Consider the following 20,679-nt stretch of genomic DNA (forward strand, 5'->3'; position numbering starts at 1 on the left):
AGAAACCAAGATCATATTTCTTAAGTCTAAGACGGGCTAATATGAATAATAATATATTGCATAATACAAACTCATATAATATTGCAAATATAGCACATTATAATCCTTCAATCAGCATGCAATCAACAACATATTCCCAATTTAACATAAACAATACCATATCATAATCAGTAATATCAAAAATTAAAGTGCATGCGATTTAAAAGCGTTTCTTTTTCTTATCTTATGCAAGGCATACGTGACAGTGATGGGGTATCGATGGTGGGACCATGGAACGTGTCAAGTCTACCTCATAGGCTAGTCTTTAGAATCTATTACCTAGATCTCTGATTTCAACCGTAACACCTAGATTTTAGCTACCTAAAGTCACTACTGTCATCTTAGCCTAAGCTTATATGTGGAACATAACTCTTAAAACATCATCATTAATATCCTAAGTTTCAGAATAAACATAACTTCACCGTTGAAAACATCGCCATGGTCTTACATGTTCAAAACAAAATATAATTAAAAAAATAACATTAAAAACAATAATGATAAATAATTTAAAACATGAAATATATAACAACATATTCTAACGTAAGTCTAGGAAATTAAATATGCTACTAGCCTATGCACGTGTCCTGGTCTCTGATTGCGATGTCATCGTTAACCGTATAGGGGTGCCTTGCCTTTACTCAAAAAATGATGTAGCACATGGTCTAAGTATTTCGAAGAATACTCAATAAGTGACCCCACTATAGGGGTTGTGAAAATGCAAACACATGCAATAATGTAATAGGGACCTATCATTAAAGCATCCTAGGGGTGGCTTCCAGTCCAGACTAAATTAGATGTGTAGTACGAACACACGACCCACACCTATGAGCATGAATTCCCAGGTGGTTTGCACCCCCTCTTGGACCCATTATAACAGAGCTAGCTGTCTGTAGCGACATCCAGAGGTCAACAGACCCATGAGTATCATGCTCAGTGTCACAACCTAACAATGGTTGTGCCCCCAAGTAAGTCATCGAGGACGATGACTAGTTGAAGTGGGGGAGAATGTCACAACCTAACTATGAAGAGAGTAGTTTGTGACCCTCACATTGCGACATGAGAAGCGGCGACCCTCACGTGGCGCCATCTAGCCACGCGAGGGCCTAGACGAGTGTCATGATGCGATCGAGGAGGATGATGCATCATCTAACACACCCTCTCATTGGCCCGAAAGGGATTTGGTTTGGTGGTTGGACCAAAAACCAATTGTTCATTAGAGGATCAGTGGGACTTAAGGAACAAGAAGTAACTTTAAGGGTGAACATGGGGCCCCTCCCCTCTCATTGGCCCGAGAGGGATTTGGATCCTCATTAGAGGATCAGTGGGATTTATGGAACAAGAAGTAACTTTAAGGGTGAACAAGGGGCCCCACCCTCTCATTGGCCCGAGAGGGATTTGGTTTGGTGGTTGTTAATAGCTCGAGACATAGGGTGTAAGATAGAATACAGACTCCAAGTCTTGAACAAGGGGCCCCACCCTCTCATTGGCCCGAGAGGGATTTGGTTTGGTACAAGGGGCCCCACCCTCTCATTGGCCCAAGAGGGATTTGGTTTGGTGGTTAGACCACAAATCAATTGTTCATTAAAGGATCAGTGGGACTTAAGAAACAAGAAGTAATTTTAAGGGTACAACGGTCAATTGACCCCACCCTCTCATTGGCCCGAGAGGGATTTGGTTTGGTGGTTGGACCACAAACCTGATGGTGTTAATATAACACATGCGGAAGCAATTTGGATCTTAGGCACTTTTAGAACATTAATTATAGTATATAACTAGCATGTTCATAAGTATTAAAACTTAATTAGTTTAGATACTAACTTTTTGTAGTTCAAACTTCTTTTTCCTCACGAACCGGTTTCAAACCACCACTAGTGTCTTCTCCACTATCCTCCGGCCTTAGAACGGGATTGTGGAATCCGGTGAGTGACTAAACTTGAGAGGGATTTTGTATATGTGAAGAGAGTGTTTGTGAGAGGTTTTTTTCAAGGTTTTCCACCAAGAAGAAGAAGACCTTCCATGTACCATGATCACTCTATTTAAAGAGTCATGTTTGTATGTTCATGCAAATTTGAGATCACCAAATTTTGACACTTAAAATTCCACTCAAATGTTTGGGATTATGTGGCAAGCATGCATATTTGAGTTAACCAAATTTTGACACTCAAAATTCCACTCAAACTTGTGGGGTTTATTTGGCAAACATGCAAGTTTGGTTAAACCAAATTTTGACACCTCAAAATTCCACTAACATGTATTTTTCCATTAAATGAAGTCAACATTTTGACTTTCTTCATTTTCATTCAACAATTAATTTGAATAATGAATTTCAAATTAAAGTAACATTAAATGATTAATTAAACTATTTAATTAATATTTAATATTAATTCAAATGCCAATTCCAATCAATTCCGACACATAATTGATTAAGATATTTAAATCTTATTTAAATATCTCAGATTCTCTCATTTTGTTTAATTCGTAAATAAAACAAAAATGCGGTTAAATATATCGTATATATGTAGTGCATATTCCCTAATTTGAATTCGAACACTTCGAACTCACTCGTCACACTGTTCTATGGTTTAGTCCGATATGAGCTAGCAGAGGGACCTAATGGACCTATAGATCATGGGCTTCAACGATCCAGGATTAACCAGCTAAACTCATTAACCTTGTTAACCAACATTCGTTAACTACTAGGACACTCCACTATAGCCTAGTAGTTGCACTCCCCTCACTATAGATATATTTCTGTCCATTTGATATAACCATGATTAGTAAGTCGATCCTTCACAGGTTGTTCGTAACTAGAGCTGGGTCAATTTACCGTTTTACCCCTAAAGTTACTTCTTGGTCCTTATCTCTCACTGATCCTCTAATGAACAATTGGTTTGTAGTCAACCAATAAACCGAATCCCTCTCAGGCCAATGAGAGGGTGGGGCCCCTTGTTCAAGACCTGAAGTCAGTGCTTAAGGGAACTACCTTTCTTCTATCCCTAAAAGTGGGTAGGAGTGAATTCCATCTTGCACCCCACGTCCCCAGCCATTCACCCAGTCTTACCCCTGAAATGGGAGGCCTATTGAGTCGGCGAACTAGAGCCACTCTCACCCATGCAAATCTAAGGATAATTTCGAATAAACAGGAGTTCATGGTTAGCTCAAGATTAAAACCGAGTTACCTAGGTTATCGAATGAAAAGAAACTCAGTATCAATAGTAAACGACATTATAAAGTGAGAGTGGTTTTCTTCATGGTCCGATCTTATGCAATACTCATTGCATAGGACGCCCCCACTCACATGTCTCCACATGTACAATTTAGTGATCACATTGTTTATATCATATACAAAAGTGGGCCGCATCCATAGAGTCCCCAGAATAAGGTACTCAGCCTTATCCTTATACTATAGATCATTTTGACTATATACTTGAACTGATTCACTCTTATGTCTCTACATATAGTTCAAGTAATCATACTATAGCCAGAGTGTTCTTAGTTTATTGGATTTAGATTAATGATCGTAAAGTTCACTTTATTCAATAACAATCTTTACTGTATAAATAACAATAATAACTTTATCGAAAATATAATATGTTTTTGTTTACAAACTATGAGTTTTAGGACATAAAACCCAACAAAACCAATTGTTCATTAGAAGATCAGTGGGACTTAAAGAACAAGAAGTAACTTTAAGGATAAAATGGTAAATTGACCCAACTCTAGTTACGAACAACTTGTGAAGGATAGAATTGATTGGGATTGACATTTGATTTAATGTTAAATATTAATTAAATTGTTTAATTAATCATTTAATATTATTTTGATTTGAAATTAATTATTTAAATTAATTGTTGAATTAAAATAAAGAAAGTCAAATGTTCACTTCACTTCATGGAAAAATCCATGTTTAAGTTAGTGGAATATTGAGTGTCAATATATGGTTTAACTAAACTTGCATGTTTGCCACATAATCCCACAAATTTGAGTGAACGTGCAAATATGACTCTGTAAATAGAGTGATCAAGGTACATGGAAATTCTTCTTGAAAAACTTTGAGAAAATCTCTCAAACTCTCTCTTTACATATACTAAATTCCTATCAAGTTTCGTCACTCACTGGATTCCACAATTCCGTTCTAAGGTTGGAGAATTATAGGAAAGACACTAGTGGTGTTTCGAAACCGGTTCGTGAGGAAAAAGAAATTTGAACTACAAAAGGTTAGTATTCAAAGTCATTGAGTTTTAATGCTTTTGAACATGCTAGCTAATTTACTATAATAAATGTACTTAGAGTGCCTAAGATCCAAATTGCTTCCGCACGTGTTATAGTAACACCATCAGGTACAACAAGAAGGCGGCGGTACATCATCTTCGAGTGTTCGGCTGCGTCGCATACATGAAGGACGTGCCTCCCGACCTAGCCAAGCTCAATCCCAGAGGGCTGAAGGTCGTCCTCATCGGCTACGAACCCAGAAGCAAGGCGTACAAGTTCTATGATCCTGTGAGGGGCGAGCTCACGTGTCGCACGACGTCATCTTTGACAAAACCACCTTTTGGCAGTGGAACGACGTGACCGAGGCAGACCAAAACCCAAATCAATTCACGGTGGAGTACCTCGTCACTGAGCCGAGAGAAGGAGGAGTGCAGCATTAGAAACCGTCACCACCGCTAGCAGCTACATCGGGCACGCCTATGCCAACCCCAACCACAACTCCAACTGCACCCCCTGATCCAATGGAGTTCCCAACACCTCGTACTACGAATTCGACGCTGGATGTCGATCACGATGATGGTCTGGTGGCCAGGTACCGGAGGATGGAAGACCTACTGGGAGGAGGAGAACCACCTAGACTGGCGAGCTCAAATCAAAGTTCAAACAATAAGGTAGATATACGATAGAGCTTGGAGGAGATTGTTAGATAAATCCTACTTGTTAGATATATCTCTATGTTTCAGTAGGAGTGATCCCTAATTTAGTTAACTATTTTTTTAGGTAATTTTAAACCCATACAATTGAAGTGAGTGGGAAGTACACGTCCATTGCAAACGCCTCAATTAAGTTTCCCACGTCTTTCCATTTTTAGATGTAATTTGTTATTTAAATATCCCAACTAATGAGAAATGAAATCGATCCGGTATTCAGCCCAGATATTCTCTCCCTTTGTTTTCCATATTTTCTTCTTCGAAGAAGTTTTCCTTTGACTGGTTTTTACTTCGTTGACGTTTTCATGTCAATTGCCAGAAGTCAACAGCGGGCCCATTCTCGATGGCATGACCGAACAAGTTGTGATGGCCGACGACATCCTGAGACTCGAGATGGCATCAAGACATATGGACCATGTCGATGGAGATCGAGATGACAAGATGAGATGCAACGTTGCATTGAGAGACCTTGGCCCGAGCAGAGGCAAGATCGAGCCGAATGACTTGGCTTAGTATAAAGGCAAGTCGGTTGTGTCGCGGACGACAGAACATGCACGCATAGGCGGCGTGTGTAGACGAATAAGCTTGGATTCCGCACAAGCAATGTTCGAGTGGCTAAGACAAACCTTGCCTAAGGTCTGACGAAACCACAAAGTCGGGGCAAAAAATATATATGGAGCTTAATTTCTCTTAAGTCTGGTCGTGAGCGTGTCAAGATCACGACACTGCAAGGTAAAAAATGTAGGATCGTGACAGTTGGTATTAAAGTCACACTTTGTGTGTCTAGTCGGGCAAGATAGTCAAGAGAAATGAACCCAAGAGTTGATCGAAAACCTTGCAAGTGTGTCAAGAGTGCCAGAGTGGGCAGGACAGTTGCCGATCAAAATTAGAATCAGTTGGGGGTTAAAGCCAAGACTACCCGAAGTTCATTAGTGTCATGTGTCGACACTTCAGTATGAGGAGATCTACCCATCAAGTAAAACCTAGCTCATTTGACAAGAGCTTGTAGTCATGAAGTGGACAAGATAGCTAGAGAAAAGAACCCGAGGGTCAAACGAAAGACATCACAAGTGCGTCAAGAGTGTCGGTGCTGACAGGAAAGTTGTGTTGTCAAAACATCAGTGGCAGTAGTCGGTCATGACACATTATTGAGGGGAGTGCGTACCCGTCAAAGCAAGAACCAAGCTCATTTTCCAAGGGCTTGGGGCTCCGATAATTGGTAAGATAAGATGAAACAGAATGTGCACCAAGTCGGTGCTTTCCAAATAATCATTCACATTAGAGGAATAGTGTCAGTGGTTGCAAGAAGATAAGCCAAGAGTCAGGAAATGACAAATGTCGGTCAAGTACAAAAATTTAGTACAATGCAAGTCCTTATGGGAGGACAACCTTGTTGCCAAGAGGCAACCGAGTTCGAGTGGGGGAGAGCCGAATCAATAGGTCTCTCACCCCGTAAAAGTGCTCCAACATGCGAGCACATGTGTATTCCTTGAGCCATCACCTTGTGCCTAAGGTGGATGACTCCAGAAGAGTTGTCGAGACCAGTATCCGCTCGATAAGTGAGCATCAAGCTAGAAGTAGACATAGAAAAGTGAAGCTGTGAGAAGACCAAGAGAAGTGTCAATGCAGCAAAAGCCACATGAAGGTGGCAGAGTACAAAGAGTTGGCCGAAAGGTAGCGCCAACAACTGAAGAGACTATGTCAAAAAGTTTTTGACTTTGCTCAATAGAAGAAGTGGTCACGACGAGAGAGTGTTGCGGCTGGGCTTGCGAGCCCCACCCCGAGGGCTGCACCCGGTTGTGTTAATCGGAGGATACACACGTTGAGGCCAAGTTGGCCATGAACAAGGAAAGAGTGCCCTTAGAAGTCCATAGTTGTCTGGTGAGTGTCTGCAGAGAGAGTCAGCCTCACCCACAACTATGACAAACACTAAATAGCCATGTCTACGTTGCAAGTCTCAGTGGCCGAGTCCAAGATGGGCGAACAACAGAAATAGGTCCGAAGGGGGATAGGCCGTAGATAGTGTGCACGAGTTTTCGTATCCATCTGAAGCACGTTTGATTCCCAGCAAGTCAATAACAAGCTGTCTAGACTCCGCTCCCATAGTCGTTGGTGCCGCAAAGAGTAATATTGCGGTTGGCTTATGAGCCACACCCCGCAAGGTGTACCGTTATGTGTCACTCAGAAAGTATGCAAATTGGCCAAGAGTAGTGCCAAGCTAAAGTTGGGGCAAGTTCACCCAACAACTGACTAAGTCAAGAGTTAGAATGTGGTGCCATATGACAAAAGAGAAGTCAGAAGCATCAACTCGAACTTGTCCCCAGCTGACCGAGGCGTGTCAGTAAGATGAGCATTATGACAAAGGATAGTCAGGTGCTTAGTAATTTTATACTTGTCTAAAACACAACAAATCTAGCGGGTCGAGTCAGCAACAGTCAAAGAGTTCAGATCGTCATCGGGACGATGCCCAGTTTAAGTTTAAGTGGGGGAGAATGTCACAACCTAACAATGGTTGTGCCCCAAAGTAAGTGATCGAAGACGATGACTAGGTTAAGTGGGGGAGAATGTCACAACCTAACAATGGTTGTGCCCCCAAGCAAGTAAGTCATCGAGAACGATGACTAGTTTAAGTGGGGGAGAATGTCACAACCTAACTATGAAGAGAGTAGGTTGTGACCCCCACGTTGCGACAAGAGAAGCGGCGACCCTAAAGTGGTGTCATCCTGCCACGCGAGGGCCTAGACGAGTGTCATGATGCGATCGAGGAGGACGATTCATCATCTAACATACCACACAGAGCAGACATTGAAGACTAGTTGAGACATAAGCAAGACAGAGACATCAGATAGACAAGAACGGTAAAGATAGGCTTGTTGAAGGACCGGGTAGGATCTCGGGCCTTAACCTCAAAAGTTGGGGTTCCAAAAGGAATTTGGACATGCGGTTTGGGAGTTAAGTCCGTCCATATGAAATATGAATGCTCACCAAATTTGGTGTCAATCGGACACCGGATGAACAATGCACGACACTGTATGACCGTTCACTCAAATCATGTCTATGCTTGAAAAATTGAAAATGACTCAAAATGTACTATAGGTGTTAGCTCTCCACCACCCTTGGCCCTATGGCCTAAGTGAGCTACCCTGTGGCACATACGTGTGTCACAGTGTGGGCGAGCGTGCCGAGACGATTTTCTCGGGCGACTTCTTTTGAAATGGGTTTTTCAAGGACAGTACCGAACGGCACGGGTGTGCCGATATTACGCCCCAGCCCCCGTGTTGAAGGTTGCTAAATACACCCGTTATCCGGCACGGTATCCGTAAATGACATGACATTGGGTTGCGAACGCACGTTGGGCCGAAACCAATGGATTGGCAGTGGGTTATTGGTTGAAACTGACCTCGATCCGGATCCGACAGATTCGTCTTCTTCACCCGACTCTCATCACGCTTTTCTCCGTGACTATTTCCAACGTCCTTCCTCATCGTTTTTCTCCTCTAACTCTCTGTTGGACTTTATGTTTCTTTTCCACGAAGTTTCGTGGCTTGTAGGTGTCTAAAATGACAGGTCTATGAGCCTTTAAACCCAAAAATTGAATCTAGATTCCGACGACACACGACCTTATTCAAGCATATAAAGCTTACCTCTCTTGTATGTGGGATCGTCGGTGGTCCACTTCATACCATGAACCAAGTGTTTCGACGTCGGGTTTGGTCGTTATAAGTGTGAATTCGTAGTCTTGGGTCTCGCCAGAAAAGCTATACACAAACAAAGGCTCAAAGAAAGCTTTAAGCCAAGCATAAAATTTTGCTATGTCATGACATAATAGTTCATGCATGGACAAGTTATCAGTATTTAATAAAAGTATTCGGCCTTATATAATAGTTTATGTGTTATGATATAGTCTTTCATATACATGATTAATCTTCATTTATGGTAAGGATAAAAATAACTTCTCCAATAAGATACGTACCTCATCGAATCAAATAGCATAGATCTAATAGTTTTCTAGAGAAGATTGAATTAAACTAGTTAGGATGAATCGAACTAAGTTGGTCAGAATTAATTATTTTTTCACTTCAAATATTAAACTAATTTGTTGAATCCAAAATGTCAAGATGGTCGAGTGGTCTTCGTAAGAGGGTGTGGGTTCAAATCCCACTGACATCTTTTTAGAATGATAATTTTGTCATTCACAAATAACATCTTTTTAAGATAATAATTTGATAATTTTGTCATTCACAAATAACATCTTTTTAAGATAATAATTTGAGGATAATTTTGTCATAAATATTTAAAAATAATTTTATTTTTAAAATATTCACAATTAACATCTTTTTAGAATGATAATTTGAGGATAATTTTGTCATAAATATTTTAAAATATTAATTTATTGAAGAAATATATTGTTATTCAAAATGATATATTTTTTGTCTATGCTCGATTTTGGATGCAACGTACCACTAATATTTACCAGAAACCAGTAAGAAGTTTGATGCACTGTTTTAATGTAGGTTTGGTCTAAGCCGAAGTTAGGCCAACACTGGTAGTAATGATTAAGAGTTTAGATTAACTGTGAGTAATAACCTTATTGGATACACCAATCAATGGAACCAACGGAGATAATATTATTTTATTATAGACTCATGATCATTTCCTAAATTAGAACTATAGTCAGCCTACCTACTACCAGTAGCAAAAGACCAAAGAAAAAAGAGGGAAAAAAAATGATTAGGGCTGGAAAATGTGTGGCTACTCCTGCTCTGCTTTTGACATGACTGATAGACGGCTAGGTCTAGGTTGAAACGCTGATCGCGGCCGCAACTGATGCGAAGAAGGCCTAATCAAAGCCGATAAAGCTCTCTTCACGAGATCAGCACCTTCCACGCCTCCGATTCTGGCAATCGAATTCGTCATTGCCGATCTACGAAAATCCAACGATCCGTTCGAGAACTCGCTGCGATTCAGGGCATTAACAGAGTGCCTCGACTTCTTGTTGTGGAGCGAACACCGGAAAGAGGCTGGATGAGTAGACGGAGAACACATACACCATTTCCTCTTATTCGACGACGCAACCGCATTCGCATTTCCGTCGCGATTCTTCTGAACCGAAATCGAACGGCCGGGAGATGCCGGCCTTCGATCAATCTGATAGTTTCCGCAGATTCCGACGAATTTGATCTCCAACGACGACAGAGATGAAACTTGTGGAGAGTTGGAGCCGAGGAAGGAAGCCATGGATGGTGTTGGAGGCAGCGGAGAGACAGAGGTTTTGGAGAAGAGGGAAAGCGATAGAGGCGAAGGGTTTGGTGAAACGATTTAAATTATTTTTCTCTTCAATAAATAAATAAATAAATATATATATATATATATATATATAGATATAGATATATAGATACACACTTCTCCTACATATACGGGAGTAGTTACAAATTTTGAAAATAAATAAAAAATCTATCCTAAAATAACTCGAAATATATTTTTTATTATTTTTAGATATTATTTTGAGAAATTGGTTATTAGTATATTTTCTCTCGGACTTTCGATCCAAGTTTCTCATTATTAAGGGTTTGACTCCCTAATTCCCATAAATTAGGAGTGTTCCGACACAATTTAAATTAATAAAAAAAATTAAATGTAGAAATATTGTATCAGTCAAAACATAAGATCCTCCGGTTGCTGATGATTGACTTCTTCGCTACTTCTGGATAAGGATAAGGTTGTAGAACAAGAGTGACGAGCTGGATGGAGAAGCCATTCAGGGAGCAATTAAAGGTTTTATATTTTTGTAATTGGTACAAATGATTTGATTCAAGTCATTCATGGGTAAGGAAAAGGTCGTAGCCATGAGTGTAGTGTTGATACGATTCACTTTGTAATCGTTACAAATGATTTGATCCAAATCGTTTATGTGGAGACATGTGAGTAGGAGTATCCTATATAATGAGTTTATATAAGACTGGACCAAGAAATATCTAATCTCTCTTTATAAATTCGTTAATTGAAAATATTAATATTTCACATGATGATCATATTCGATTTGATCTTAATCATGAGTACGTTATGAACTCCTACCTATTAGGGGTTGTCCTTTAATTTTCATGGGTGAAAATGTCTCTTGTAGCCTATTCAATATGCCTACAATTTTGGGGACTTCACCAAATAGGGAGTTGGAAACGTAATATCATGTGATGAAATTTACTCATTTTCATATAAAGAAAGTACATGAGTTGTTTTCTTAACTACTGATTTTGAGACTTGAACAATGAGGCTCCACCCTCTTATCGGCTCGAGAGGGACTTGGTTTATGATTGGATCATAAACAAATTCGGATGGTATTGTTATAACACATGCCGAAACAATTTGGATCTTAGGCACTTTAAGTACATCAATTATAGTAAATTAGCTAGCATGTTCTTAAGCATTAAAACTCAAGGAGTTTGAGTACTAACTTTTTGTAGTTCAAATTCATTTTTCCTCATGAACCGGTTTCAAACCTCCACTAGTATCTTCCCTACTATTCTCCGGCCTTAGAACGGAATTGTAGAATTTGGTGAGTGGCGAAACTTGATAGGAATTTAGTATATGTAAAGAGAGAGCTTTGAGAGATTTTCTCAAAGTTTTTCAAGTAGAATTTCCATGTAACTTGATCACTCTATTTATAGAGTTATATTTGCATGTTCGTGCTTACCAAATTTTGACACTCAAAATTCCACTAACTCAAACATGGATTTTTCCATGGAGTGAATCCATTTTAATTCAACAATTAATTTAAATAATTAATTTCAAATTAAAGTAATATTAAATGATTTATTAAACAATTTAATTAATATTTAACATTAATTCAAATGTCAATCCTAATCCCACCTATTAATTAAAATATTTAAATCTTATTTAAATATCTCCAATTCTCTCTTTTTATTTAATTAGTAAATAAAACAAAAATGTGGTTAAATATATTGTATATATTTAGCGCATATTCGCTAATTTGAATTCGAACACTTCGAACTCACTCATCACACTGTTCTATGGTTTAGTTCGATATGAGCTAGCAGGGGACCTAATGGACCTATAGATCATGGGCTCCAATGATCCGAGATTAACCAGCTAAACTCATTAACCTTGTTAACCAACATTCATTAACTACTATGACATTCCACTATAGCCTATTAGTTGCACTCCCCTCACTATAGATATATTTCTGTCCATTTGATATAACCATGATTAGTAAGTCGATCCTTCAAATGTTGTTTGTAACTAGAGCTAGGTCAATTTACTATTTTACCCCAAAAGTTACTTCTTGTTCTTTATGTCTCACTGATCCTCTAATGAACAATTGGTTTGTGGTCCAACTAGTAAACCGAATCCCTCTCAGGACAATGAGAGGGTTGGGCTCCTTGTTCAAGACCTGGAGTCAGTACTTAAGGGAACAACCTCTCTACTATCCCTAAAAGTGGGTAGGAGTGAATTCAATCTTGCACCCTATGTCCCCAGCTATTCACGTAGTCTTACCCCTCAAGTGGGAGGCTTATTGAGTCGGCGAACTCGGCCACTCTCACCCATGCAAATCTAAGGATAACTCCGAATAAATAGGAGTTCATGGTTAGCTCAGGATTAAGATCGAGTTACTTAGGTCATCAAATGAAAAAATCAGTCTGAACAGTAAACGACATTATAAAGTGAGAGTGATTTTCTTCATGGTCTGATCTTATGCAATACTCATTGCATAGGACGCCCCTACTCACATGTCCCTGCATGTACAATTTAGTGATCACATTGTTTATATCATATACAAAAGTGGGCCGCATCCATAGTATCCCCAGGATATAGTACTCAGCCTTATCCTTGTACTATAGATCATTTTATTTATATACTTGAACTTGATTCATTCTTATGTCTCTACATATAGTTCAAGTAATCATACTATAGTCAGAGTGTTCTTAGTTTATTGGATTTAGATAAATAATCGTAAAATTCACTTTATTCAATAACAATCTTTACTAAATAAACATCAATAATAACTTTATTAAAAATAGAATATGTTTTTATTTACAAACTATGAGTTTTAGGACATAAAATCCAACACTACTAAGTTCAGGTTGCACCAAAAAATGCTAAAAGAAGGAGCTAGCAATGGCTTTGTCATGATATCAACGAGCTGATCCTTGGAAGATATGAGCTGCACATCAAGCTGACGAGTTGATACTCGTTCACGAACGAAGTGACAATCAACCTCAACATGCTTCGTCTGTCGATGAATGTTTGGATTGGCGGACAAATAGGTGGCACCAATGTTGTCTCACCACAGGCTAGGTGCTCGCGCTTGAGAAATCTCGAGCTCACGTAAAAGGACTTGGATCCAGATTAATTCGTCAGTGGCATCAACAACCGCCTTGTATTTGACCTCCGTACTAGAACGAGAAACTATCGATTGTTTTCTTGAACTCCAAGAGATAAGATTGCCACCAAAGAAGATCGCATAGCCTCTAGTGCTTCGACGGTCATCAAGATTCCTGGCCCAATCAACATCCAAGAAGGTACTAAGCAAACAGAGCTGGTCTTTGTAAAACACAAGCCCATATCAATAGTGTCATGTAGATAACGGAGAATCCGTTTAACAGTTGCCCATACAGAAATTGGGGAGGACATGAACTGGTACACTTTGTTGACACAGAAGGAGATGTCAGAACGTGTCAGAGAAAAATATTGGAGAGCACCAACGACACTCCGATATCGAGTAGTATCCTCATTCGAGAGCTTTTCACCACCATCCAATAACTTCTCACTAGGAAGCATAGGCGTGGGCACACATTTGGTTGTGAGCATATTGGTTCTGGACAATAAATCTTGAATGTATTTATGTTGTGTCAGAACAAGTCCATTAGAAGTATGACAGACCTCAATCCCAAGAAAATAACTCCAAGTGTCAAGATCCTTGACGACAAAATCATCCCGAAGTTGTGTAAGAAGTTTCTCAGTAGCCATAGAAGATGAGTTGATGATAATAATATCATCAACATAGATGAGGATATTCATCTGAATGCCCACCTTGTTAAAAATTAAAAGAAAGACATCAACCTTTAAAGGTGTAAAATCTAGTTGTAATAGTTTGAAGCTAAGGCAAGAAAATCAGGCATGTGGAGCTTGTTTGAGGTCATAAAGCGACTTATCCAGCTTGTAGAGTTAACGAGAATGTTGAGAGTCCACAAATCCAAGGGGCTGCTTCATATAAACATCTTCATTAAGAAGGCCATGAAGAAAAACATTCTGAATATCAACCTGCCGAATAGCCCAACCATAAGAAACAGCAAGAGATAATAAGAGTCGAATGGTAGTGAGCTTAACAATCGGACTGAAGGTATCATCATAATCAACTTCATACTGTTGTTTAAACCCTTTAGCAACCAGGCGTGCTTTGTAGCGATAAATAGAACCATCTGGCTTTTGATTGAGTTTGAAAACCCATTTACAATCAATAACGTTAAGACCAACACGAGGAGGAACTAAGTGCCATGTCTTATTTTTTAGAAGTGCCTGAAATTCATCATTCATTGCCTGACGTCAGAGGAGATGTTCGATAGCTGTAATATGTGAAGTAGGTTTAAAGGCAGAAGATTGAACCATAGAATACGTTACTGTTCCATTTGTACGCAACTAGGGCTATTTGATATTGTGCTTCAATCAAGTACCTTAGGGATGAGCAATAGGTGTAGGATCTGCAACTGAGGAGACAGTCGTACTAGCCGTTGTGAGGAGAGTAGTTGGTCGACTAGCGGTCGAGGACCTGACCAGGATCGGAGCCCAAAGAATCCGGGTGGCCCTAAACGATGCGGGAATAGAATCTGCTGGCGGAGGATCTGAGGCCCCAATCATTGGCAAAATAACCGATGTTGATTCATGCAGCAACGATGCGAAGGATTGCAGCGGCAATCCCAAAGCTAATGTGGGCACCAGATTTTCTACATCTAAAGAGTTAGTATGCATAGATATATGCATGTGATCATGCTCCAAATTAGTAATGTTGTTACCCAAATGCAAGATGCACAAATCAGGGGCATTGTGCGTCGGCTGCAAGGTTGGGGAAGAACTGGGTGGGGCTCTCTTGAATGGCAAAATATTCTCTTCAAATATGACGTCTCTAGAAATATATACATGACCAGAATCTGTGTCAAGGCACTTATACCCTTTATGTAAAGAACTGTAGCCTAGAAAGACACATTCCTTGGATCGAAAAGAGAGCTTTTATTTGTTATAAGGGTGAAGATGAGGCCAACAAGCATGCCCAAATATTTTTTAATGAGGAGTAATTTGGTGAGGTATGAAAAAGACGCTCTAAGAGAAATTTCTTATCGATGACAAGAGTAGGAAGACGATTGATGAGATATGTGGTAGGAAGACGATTGATGAGATATGTGGCTGTAAGAAATGCATCATCCCAAAATTTAATAGGTACATCAGCATGAGCTAGAAGGGCTACGCCAGTTTCAACAATATGACAGTGCTTGCATTCAACAGACCCATTTTGTTGATGTGTGTGAGGGCACAAAACACGATGAGCAATTCCAAGAGAACGAAAAATGTCTTATGAATTTTCTGATATTCCCCACCCCAATCAGACTGGACACACTTGATTTTAGTATCCAGGAGATGCTCAACATGAGCTTGAAACGGCAAAAGTATACGAGGAGCTTCTATACGATCATGCATCAAATAGATCCACGAAAATTTACTAAAGTCATCAATGAAGCTGATATAATATTTAAAGCCCCAAACAGATGGAGGTGCAGGACCCCAAACATCAAAAAAAAAAAAATATGTTCCAAAGATGACGAAGACTGATGAAAAGATCTAGTGTTTGGCCGTTGATGACTTTTTGCTAACTGTCACGCATTACAAACTGGCAAAGGTGACTCACTAGCACACGAAATATTATTGAGACACAAAATTGACTTCACTACTTGAGATGAAGGATGTCCAAGATGTACATGCTATTGGACGAAAGTAGTAGATCTGCTCACTAAGGCGTGCTTGAGATCATCGACATCAGATGGCTTGATAGGATAGAGACCAGACTCACACCTCTTGTCATAAAGAATTTTCTGTGACCGTGGATCCTTAATAGAAAAATGTCAAGGATGGTATTCAAAGATTACGTCATTATCACGGAAAAATTTATGAACGGAAAGAAGATGTTTGGAAATTTCAGGCACATGCAAAATATTACGCAATGCAAGAGGACGAGCAGCAGTATTAATTGAAGAATGACCAGTATGCAAAACCCGCAAACTTGCTTCATTGTCGACTTGAACTTGTTCGCCTCCATGATAGCGTTCACGCACAGCGGGACGATCCAGGTCACTAGTGATATGATCAGTGGTGTCTATGTCGCTATACCAATTTAGATCAATCTTGTAGGAGGAAGTAGCCACCAGTGCCACAGAAGGAGATTCATCTTGATAGGATTCATCCAATCCTATACCAGCAGCGAACGATAGTATGTCCCACTTTGCCTCAGATTTGGCAGGAAGGCGAGCAAAGGGGTCACAACAATCACTAGCAGCACGAAAGGGTGGCCACCTCGAGGATGGCCACGACCATGATCCCCACGCCCACAGTTCTTCTGCTAACCACCACGACCAGCATAATTGGTCAAAGATCTAGGATTTAACTGAAGTTCAGCCTGGTGTTGTAGTTGGCGAGCTTCAAATGTCATTAGATGTGCAAACACAGCATCAAGCGTGAGGGCATCACTCTTGGTAGTCATCGGGGTGACGAAGGGATCATATTCAGGGCCAAGACCAACAAGAAGATACGCGATCACATCATCATCCCACAGGGCAAAGCCGGCGGCGGCCAGCTCGGTGGCCAACCCTTTGATCTTGCAAAAATAATTTGTAGTAGACAGATCGCGTTTCTTAGACGTGGCGAGCTCAACATGGATCTGAATAGTACGAGCATGAGTTGTCGACTAAAATATCTGCTGCAGGGTATCCCACGCTTCCTTGGACGTAGTAGTGGCAATAACATCACGAAGAATATCCTCAGACATGGAGAAGAGAAGGCCGCTAAGGACCTGTTGATCCTGATCATTCCACCGATCATAGGCCAGATTAGAGACTAGGTCAGCACCAGCAGTGGTTGAGGAAGGGATCAACTTGGCAAGTGAGCAATGGTGTCATTGAGGTAGCCCATAAGCTTCGTACTCTGTAGGTAGGGGAGGAGCTGGGCGCGCCATATGATATTTTTCTTGGTGAGACAGATTGTGACAGCATGGTGGAGAGAGATTGGGGCAAAGGTTGACGCCATGGTAGATGAGATCGTGTTGGAGATGGTAGATGGAGAGGAGGAGGAGGAAGAAAATATGTTAGACATTGTTAATGAATAAACCTTGGCTCTGATACCATGTTAGGTTGAATGGCGCAATGACATTTATGGGTCACGGCCTCATATATATATATAGGAAGGAGATGTGTACAATGAAGATTACATGCGTGGGCCTTGATCCACGGCAACAAACCTGGAAATTAGGAGACGCAGCTCCAAGAATAGTGAATTTTCCTACTATGTATAGATATAACCTTCTACGTTTAACAACTTTAACTAGCGATGAATTGTCAAGCAGCTTGGTGAAACATGAGAAAAAATTGAATGAACGTGTAGGTGATGAACAAACACTAAAAGTGACATACGATAATAGAATCGATGGAAGAGGAGATGATCGAGCTCGTGATGGTTTCGAGGAAGAGGTAGAGGAAGAGGTGGACATCCATTCAACAAAGCTACAGTTGAGTGTTACAAGTTTCATTAGTTAGGACATTTTAAATCTGAGTGTCCCACTGGGAGAAGGAAAGAAGGAATTATGCTAAGCTTGAGGAGAAAGAAGAAATGTTGCTGACATCATATAGGAAGCTCAATCAATCGAGGAAGGAAGATGTTTGGTTCCTTGACATCATATACTTGAGAATCTATCTTTGGATAAACAATGAGATAAAACTTGATATTTTAGTCGTGGATCGAGGTAAAGGATTGGATATGACATATAAATTGATTTCGACATAAAAGTGATATAGAGTCTACAAGTAGGTTGATTGCAGAGTATTTTTATACTCACAATGCTGGTCTTATGCTTTTCAGAAGGAGGTTGTTATTGTGCAGCCAAGACAATAGCGTGATGAGTTGATATCGATCTCTTTAAGATGCATTTATAACATTAAGAATCATAAAACCATGTTAACAATGCAAGAACATAGAGAAGTTTCTACAACCATGGTACATTTTTTTATTTTTTTTGTTTTTGTTTTTCATTTTTTAGCATCTTCTCGATCAACCCACGATTTTTTCACGAAAATTGTAGATCTCCTCGAGATACTTTTGTACCATTAGGGATCATAAAAAAATCACTAACGGTGCAAAAAGATATCGAATAGTGGAGTCATTTTTGTAACCTCTTATTTGAATTAGCTTACGAATTTTTATGTCAAAAACTCCCGTCACCCACTGAAACTCTTTTCACCTATTTTTCTCGTTCAATCAAAGAGACAGTGAAACTCGAGTTTACGATCTCATGGTCAATAAAATCCCTATAAAATGGTGAGTTTACGAGGTTCACGATTTCATGGTCAAATATCTCTCTAGGACCACGACAAACTTGTAAATATGCTATGGCCGACTCTTGACTATATCATTTTCATCAAATGACTACTTTATAAAAAAAAATGTCAGAAGTGGGATTTGAACCCACGCCTTCTTTCGAAGACCAGAACTTGAGTCTGGTGCCTTAGACCACTCGGCCATTTTGACATTTTGTTTGTCAAAAAATTAGTTTGAGATTTTGTGAAAAAAATAATTATTTAATTTAGAATGGAAATAGAATTATTGTCTCTTTAGAAGGATAATTTTGTCATAAATCTTTAAAAAAATATTAATTTTATTTTAAAAATATTCATAGTTTTTAATATGTCGGGAACAAATATATTGTTTATTTTTTAAAAAAAAAAATAAGAAAATGAAATTAATTTTTAAATCACCAAAAGTTCAAAAAAAAATTATTATTTGAACATTTTTCGAAAATTTTAGAAATTAAATTTGAAGGAAAAAAATTAATTCTCAATATTTTAGTTTTCAAAAAAAATATTCTAAAAAATAAAACTATGCTTCAAAGAAAGAAAATTTACCAACTTAAAAAACTTGTTATTTTAATTCAATCTCGATTTTGGATGCTACGAAGAACTAATATTTATCTCTAAAATTTGAAATCGAGATACCCGTAAGAAGTTCAATGTGTCAACCAACCAGCTTAAAGAGTTGTCGAAGAAGTTGGATTAAGGATCATTTATTCTGTAGGAGAACTGTGAGTAATAAAGCTTGGTAAATTTTAGAATTGTCATAACCTATGCCGTTTAGATTAGTTTGTAGATCTTTTAATGTAGGTTTGGTCTAAGTTGAAATTAGGCAAACACTTGTAGTAATGATTAAGAGAAGCGTCGGAGGGAAGAGACCTTATTGAAACTAAACCATTTATTTTTTCTAAATAAGGTTCGATATGTTGTATGTTGTTTGATGTCATGCTTTATTGTTCATGAAAAATAGATGTTTTTGGACTGCATGTATGCATCATATGATTTGTGAATGTAACGAGTGTGGTAATGGTTACACTCGGTGTGTATTGGGTAGGCAACCACTAATGGTCATTGGGTTGGTTCAGCATGACAACCGTAGAAGAGGTGAATAGAATTTTGACAAAAAAAGTAGTAACGTCCCGTTAATTAAAAAAATAAAAATAATAAAATTCCTCAGTCGTCGATGAATGCGATATTTCTTACGACCACCAGAAATATTGCGCTAGAGAGGGAGAGGGAGAGGGAGAGGGAGAGACCGGCCTAGTCCACTACAGCGGTCCATGCCTGCAATGTCCGAGACCGCAACCCGTGACCCGCGCCTCGACCTGAAGCCGTCTGCACCTAACATGACCCACTCTGATTCTGCCACGTGTCAACCCACGTGTAAAGTCCAGGTCGTATTTTAGCCCGATCTCCACCGTTCTGACCCTCCCAAACTTATTTCTGCACTGATTAAGGTAATTGAGGCCGTTTTAGTGTCGTACTTCACATTTGTCAATTGAATTATTAATTATTTGTAAAATATTAACGAAAGGTGACGAACAATCTAATACGAAACGAACTCCAGTGACGTTTGTAACAGCATTCAAGGAAAGAGAGCTAATGCTATTTAAATTAGGGAGAACGCCGGCTAAGGCCAACCAAGTAAATGGCCTTACTATAGAATAAGCTAGAAACTTGTATGAAATCTGATGTATGATGTATGAGCTAGAACATATGATTACATATAATGACGTATATTGATTATGTGATGACGTATGATGATGAGTTATGACATATGGTGACGTACATGAGCTTTAGGATGATACTTGATGATTATGATGTATTGATGGCATTATGATGACAATTTATGATGCATAACGTTGTTACCTTAATATGATGATGTTTTTCATATTAAGCATGTTGTATGTGATGAAGGCCATGTTCCATCATGTCAAGAAATCGGTCTAGGACACAACCTTAAAGAGTATGAACAACGATATTAACATAAATATCTAATGAGCATGTAGAGATGAAACCAGGGTTATGTAAGAAAATGTTTTAAGATGAGTAATGGAGAGACCTCATGCATGTTGTCTGGATAGAAGCATCGTGATACT

At 39.2% G+C, this 20,679-nt stretch overlaps 1 protein-coding gene and 2 non-coding genes across 3 annotated transcripts; all 3 read right to left on the reverse strand.

Moving 5' to 3' along the window:
• Window positions 1-9,476: 9,476 nt before the first annotated feature.
• LOC111784482 (uncharacterized) lies at window positions 9,477-10,284 on the reverse strand. Its single transcript, XM_023665176.2, has one exon. It carries the CDS (start codon window positions 10,197-10,199, stop codon window positions 9,714-9,716), a length of 486 nt encoding a protein of 161 aa, XP_023520944.1. The 5' UTR covers window positions 10,200-10,284; the 3' UTR covers window positions 9,477-9,713.
• Window positions 10,285-16,660: 6,376 nt separating this feature from the next.
• Window positions 16,661-16,800, reverse strand: LOC111784485 (small nucleolar RNA Z247). The gene has a single exon (XR_002813543.1). It is a non-coding gene; the product is annotated as a small nucleolar RNA Z247 (small nucleolar RNA).
• Window positions 16,801-18,677: 1,877 nt separating this feature from the next.
• On the reverse strand, window positions 18,678-18,761 carry TRNAL-CAA (transfer RNA leucine (anticodon CAA)). The gene has a single exon. It is a non-coding gene; the product is annotated as a tRNA-Leu (tRNA).
• Between the last annotated feature and the right edge of the window lie 1,918 nt (window positions 18,762-20,679).

Source organism: Cucurbita pepo, chromosome 6 (genome assembly GCF_057944985.1).
Source record: "Cucurbita pepo subsp. pepo isolate OVF chromosome 6, ASM5794498v1, whole genome shotgun sequence".
NCBI classification, from domain to species: domain Eukaryota; kingdom Viridiplantae; phylum Streptophyta; class Magnoliopsida; order Cucurbitales; family Cucurbitaceae; genus Cucurbita; species Cucurbita pepo.